Source organism: Macrobrachium nipponense, chromosome 6 (assembly GCF_015104395.2).
Source record: "Macrobrachium nipponense isolate FS-2020 chromosome 6, ASM1510439v2, whole genome shotgun sequence".
NCBI lineage: Eukaryota > Metazoa > Arthropoda > Malacostraca > Decapoda > Palaemonidae > Macrobrachium > Macrobrachium nipponense.
This window is the reverse complement of record NC_061108.1, coordinates 10462554-10468553: the sequence shown is the minus strand read 5'-3', so window position 1 is coordinate 10468553 and position 6000 is coordinate 10462554. Positions and strand designations below refer to the sequence as shown.

General features: G+C 38.1%; 1 protein-coding gene across 1 annotated transcript in view; it reads right to left on the bottom strand.

Annotated features, from left to right (window-relative positions):
- Positions 1 to 469: 469 nt before the first annotated feature.
- LOC135216302 (trichohyalin-like) overlaps positions 470 to 6000 on the bottom strand; it is a 29185-nt gene continuing 23654 nt past the window's right edge. Inside the window, exon 10 of the mRNA XM_064251475.1 lies at positions 470 to 717. Coding sequence (XP_064107545.1) covers positions 470 to 717 — 248 coding nt within the window. The remainder of the gene's footprint in view (positions 718 to 6000) is intronic.

Here is a 6000-nt window from a genome sequence, read left to right as displayed (position 1 = left end):
ATCCTAATTAGAGTTAACTGAATTCGAAGGTAGATGCCCGTATGGTGGAGTTATGGAGTTCCATTTGACACTGTCTGTGTGAGAGAGAGAGAGAGAGAGAGAGAGATGAGAGAGAGAGAGAGAGAGAGAGAGAGAGAGAGGGCTGAATTGCCTGTTGGTGGGTTCTGGGTTGTCTGCTGGTGCTGTTAGAGTTTAGAGTCTTTTTTTAAGTTTTTAATAATTTTTGGTCAGTCTTTTATTCAGAAATGGTGAAGTCAGTAGCGTCGGCAAAGGTTTGTTAAGGCATTGATAGTTAAGTTGTGTGTCATTGTTTTTTTGTTAGTTGTTGTTAAGTTTGATATTGTTTTCTTTTTAGTGGTTGTGCCTGTGTAGTTGGATTTGTTGCGCTTGTGAGTTCCTGTTGGATATATGTGAGTTGTTATAGTTGAGGGTTGTTGTTGGGAAGCTGTTGAGATTTCTGGTGTGGTTGTCAGTTGTTGAGGGTTGTTATTGGTGAGCTGTTGTGATCCTTGGGTGTTGTTAGTGGGTATGTGTTCCCTTTTTGTGTTTTGTTGTTCTTGTGTTGGTAGTTGGTGTGCAATGGTCTTGTGTTATGGTGGTTGATCCTCGTTGTTGTTGTGTTGTTGAGTTCCTTGTTGTTGCTGTGTTGTTCAGTTGTGGTTGTGTACCTTGTTTTTGTGTTGTTGTTCAGTTGTGGGTTGTGATCCTTGGGTTGTGCTGTTCAGTTGTGGGGTTCTGGTCCTTGGGTTGGGTGTGTGTTGGGTTCTCTGTTGTGGTTCTTGGTTGTTTTGTTGTTTGTTGGTGTTTCAGTGACCTCGACCAGCGGACAACACAGCATAACCTGGAGTATCTGGAGTTGGGTGAGTACATGTTTTTTTTTTTTTTTTTTTTTTTTTTTTTTTGTTCTTTGTGCAGGTATAGGTCCAATTGTCCTGCTTGTGTTCCGTAGTGTAAAGAAGAAATGTGACTGAGGTGGATTTGGCAGCTGAAGTGATTAGGTTTTATGTGTGGGGGGATTTGCCTGGCAGTTTTTAAGCTTGTGATCCCGCCACACCCGGTCTCGGAATTTCCATTCCCATCTCAGGAATTGACTGAATTTGGGAGCTGCGAGTTTTGGCATTTTCGTGTAGTGATGAATATTCATGGAATTGACCCTGTTGGCCCCCTCATTCCGCCAATCCCATTACCTTAATGGGGACAAACTGGACAATGCAGGTGTCATTTTATTCGAAGTAGTGATTATCTCTTTCACATATGTAAAGTTTTAAGCTTATTTATAATAAAAAAATACAATGGAATCATTTGCTGTAATATGACTAGGGTACATCATAAAGTTAAAAAAAAATGTTTTTGCACGATTACTATTCAACATAATTCTTTTATTATTTCCTTTATTTAACCATTATCATCATCGAAAGACCCAAATGCCCACTTAGGACCCATTTCGAGAACCTCCTCCATCTTAGCGATCAGGGCCTCCCTTTGGGCTCAATAGGAATCGTCTGCGGCCAATAGCAGTCAAGTTTATGCCAGACACAAACCTCCTGCCCCGACCCTGAGGTCGTTTTCATAGGCGGGGACTTCGTAGTTTCGCGCTCTACAAGACAGCCGCTGTCACCGAATTCACCATCCAAGTGGAGTCAACCTTTTTCTTACGGTGCTTCGCTCTTTTCCTCTCCTCTTCCTCTTGTTTTGCTTGGAGAGGCTCCTCCTCGGAATCTCTCCCTATTCTCCTCGCTTATCTCAGTCTCTGATTATTTTCGGCTTTTCCTCTCTCCTTTATGCACAAGCTGAAGGCCGAATTGAGGAAGCAGAAAAAAATAAGTAAAAAACTTTGAAGAACCCTTAAAGGAAGATTGTTGTTTACCAGACTTTTTCGCCATTGTCTTTTTCTTCGTTTTTCTATTTTTTCTTTCTTTTACCTGGGGGCGTTGCATAAGTTTGGCATTTCAATATTCACTTTTTGAGATTTAGTGAAGAGATTGCCGAAGGATTTTTGGGAAAGCTGCATTATATATTATTTTTGGAACCCTGTAGTTTATTTATGTCAGTAACCACCTGACATGATTCCAAAATTTGTGATTATTTTCTTATTCCTTTATATAAAAAGAAAAACCGCTTTTAATCTCTTTACGACATATCAAAACCAATATATATAACTTAACTGTTGAATTTGCCATTTAAGATAATATGGTCTTATTTACGTTAAAAATTTCAATGTCCTGTTCCTTTCCTGGATTACAATTTTACATAATGGGATCGGAGCTCTAATTAACTCTTTTTGAAAGAAAATTCATTGTATGAAATCATCGCCTCGGTGGCGTAGTCGGTTTAGTCTTGGCCTCCCACCTCGGTGGCAGCGAGTTCAATTCTCGGGCATTCCATTGAGGGGTCAGAGATGTTTATTTCTGGTGACAGAAGTTCCCTCTCGACAAGGTTCGGAAGTCACGTAAAGCCGTTGGTCCCGTTGCTGCATAACCACTGGTTCCATGCAGCGTAAAAACGCCATACAAACAAACTAAACTCTATAAACTCGATTACCATTTAGAAATCCCTTTTGCAAAAATAATCGTAAATTTCATTATTAAAATTGTATTGAGACCTTAGTGTTTCAAGCAGAAGATTTGCCATCGTATGATAATAAAGAATAAGAACGAATTTAGATAACCGAGAAGAAAATCTTTCAAAGATATGAGAATAGACTTCAGGGATCAATCACATAACCTGATTGTTTAGTACATTCCAAGCGAAAATCCCACACTGAATTTCTCTCCTTTTTCGATAGGTCTCATCGCAATCACTTTAGATTTAGATTTCGAAAATACCTCTTTACGAAACGTTGAATTAGCATCTCTGAAAGATATCGAGACAGAGGCTCATTTCACCTAAAGTCAGCCTGAGGCGATAACGCCTCCTAATGATGGAAGGCTTAAGAGACATTGACGCTATTGAACGACACCTCCATTGCCCTCATCAAAATTAGATGTATCCTTCGGGGCGATTTCTGCCTCGAGGTATCCTTAATCCTATTTAGCGTTAACTGAATTCGAAGGTAGGTGCCCGGTCTCCCGGTTCCCATTCCCATTTCAGGAATAGACTGAATTTGGGGAGCTGCGAGTTTTGGCCCTTCTCGTATGGTGATGAATATTCATGGGAGTGGCCCTGTTGGCCCCCTCATTCAGCCAATCCCATTACCTTAATGGGGACAAATTGGACAATGCAGGTGTCTTTTTATTCGAAGTATTGATTATCTCTTTCACAAATATTAATGTTTTAAGCTTATTTATACTTTAAAAAATGCAATGGAATCATTTACTGTAATATGAAAAGGGTACATCATAAAGTTAAAATCTTTTCACGATAATTATTAAAAATAATTCTTTTAATATTTACTTTATTTAACCATTATCATCATCGAAAAACCCAAAAGCCCACTTAGTACCCATTCCGAGAACCACCTCCATCGGGTGCTTATGGCCTCCCCTTGGACTTAATTGGAATCGTCTGCGGCCAATAGCAGTCATGTTTATGTCAGACACTCCCTCCTTCCCACAGTGCCCCGCTCATGAGGTCGTTTCCACCTGCGGCGACTTCGTATTTCGTGCGCTTTAAGAGACAGGTGCTGTCACTGCATTCACCATCCAAGTGGAATCACCATTTCTTACGGTGCTTCGCTCTTTCCCCTTCTTATTCCTCTTCCTCTTGTTTTGCTTGGAGAGTCTCCTCCTCGGGATCTCTTCCTCTTCTCTTCAATTTTTTTAGTCTGATTATTTTCGGCTTTTTCGTTTCTTTCCCTTTTCTCTCATTTTTTTGTTCCTCTCTCCTTTATGCACAAGCTGAAGGTGGAATTGATGAAGCAGAAAAAAATAAGTAAAAAAACTTTGAAGAACCCTAACGGAAGATTGTTGTTTACGGGGCTTTCTCACCATTGTCTTTTGCTTCGTTTTTCTATTCTTTTTTTATTTTTACCTGGGGCGTTTGCATAAGTTTGGCGTATTTTCGATATTCACTCTTCAAGATTTAGTGAAGAAATTGCCGAAGGATTTTCGGGAGCCGTACATCGTATATTATTTTTAGAACCCTGTAATTTTGTTTACGTTGGTAACCATCTGACATGATTCTAAATATTAGTGATTATATCTTATTTCTTTGAGGAAACATTAAGTTTACTTCTTTTCACTTTTCTAAAACAATATATATATAACTTAACTGTTGAATTTGTTATTTAAGAGAATTTAATCTTATTTATGTTTACAATTTCAAGGTTCTGTAAATTTCCCTGGATTGCCAATGACCATAAGAATCGGAGATCGAATTATCTCATTCTGAAAGAAATTCTCTGTATGGATTCATCGCCTCAAAAGCGCTTCAGTGGCGTGGTTGGTTTGGTCTTGGCCTGCCACTTCGGTAGCTGCTAGTTCAATTCTCGGGCATTCCATTCAGGGGGTCAGAGATGTATTTTCTGGTGATAGATGTTCACTCTTGACGTGGTTCGGAAGTCACACAAGCCGTTGGTCCCGTTGTTTGAATAACCGCTGGTTCCATGCAATGTAGAAAACACCATACAAACAAAACTGTATGGAATCAATTACCGCTTAGAAATGCATTTTGCAAATAATATCGTAAATATGATTCATTCCTAAAATTGGACTGAAATCTTAGTTTTTTCAAGGAGATGGATTTGCCATAGTATGATAGTATAGAATAAGAACGAATTTAGGTAATCGAGAAGAAAATCTTTCAAAGATATGAGAATAAACCTCAGGGAACCTGATTATTCAGTTCACTCCCAGCGAAAATCCCACACAGAATCTCTCTACTTTTTCGAAAATGTCTCACCGTAATCACTTTAGATTTTAGATTTCGAAAACCCCTCTTTACGAAACGTTGAATTAGCAGGAATCGTCTGCGAACAATAGCAGTCAATTTATGTCACACGTTCCCCTTCCATCCTTCCTACAGTGCCCGCTCCTGAGGTCGTTTCCACCGAGGGAGACTTCGCATTTCGCGCTCTACGAGACAGCCGTTGTCACTGTATTTACCATCCAAGTGGAATCACCATTTCTTACGGTGCTTCGCTTTCCTCAAGGGGGAACCGCAATATATGGGAAAGACAAAAAACAAGGAAAAATATAGAGAAATATAGTAACTCAGAATGTGAACTAATAGCGGTAGAATTTGAATCTGAAAAATTCAAATGAACATAGTTAATAATATAGGCCTCCTAATACTAAAGAGTTTGACTTAATAATTGAAAAATTGGATGATATATGTAGAAATCACAAGGACTGACTATTCTCCTATCTGGTGACTTCAACTTTCCTTTCGTAGAATGGAAAGAACGAATAGGAGATTGTGGATGTACTTTATACATATAAAAAGAGAGTAATAGTAGTGCAGAAGATAAGAGGCAATTCGAAAAGCTATTAGATATGCTACTAGAATACAACATTCAACAAATAAATCACCTGCCAACAAGAAAGGAAAATACTTTAGACCTAGTATTTGTGAACGAGATGAATTATGTTAAAGAAATAATAGTTTTAATAATGCGAGTATTTCAGACCATAATGTCATAGAATTAACAGTTCATTCCAAAGCAAGTGAAAACGAGATAAGCAAGAAATGAAAAAGCTGGAAGGATATGGAAAATACAACTTCTACAGTAAAAATATAAAACATGGTCAGAAAATAAATGAAGAATTAAACAAAGATTGGATAACATTTTCGTAAGCGATGACATAAGGTAAATACGGAGATATTATATAAAATATTAGAGAAAATAGTAGATAAAAATATATACCGCGAGAAGAAAGTAAACATCATTCATGCATACCAAGAGACAAGAAGGATCTTGTTCCAGAAAATCAGAAAGTGGAAAAAAGGTCTTGCAAAAGAAAAAAAAAATGCATGGAAAGTTATAGAACTAAAAACGTAAGATAGAAAAATGCAGAACAAAAGAAAAATTATACAATCAAAAGAAAATGAAAAACGGGAATT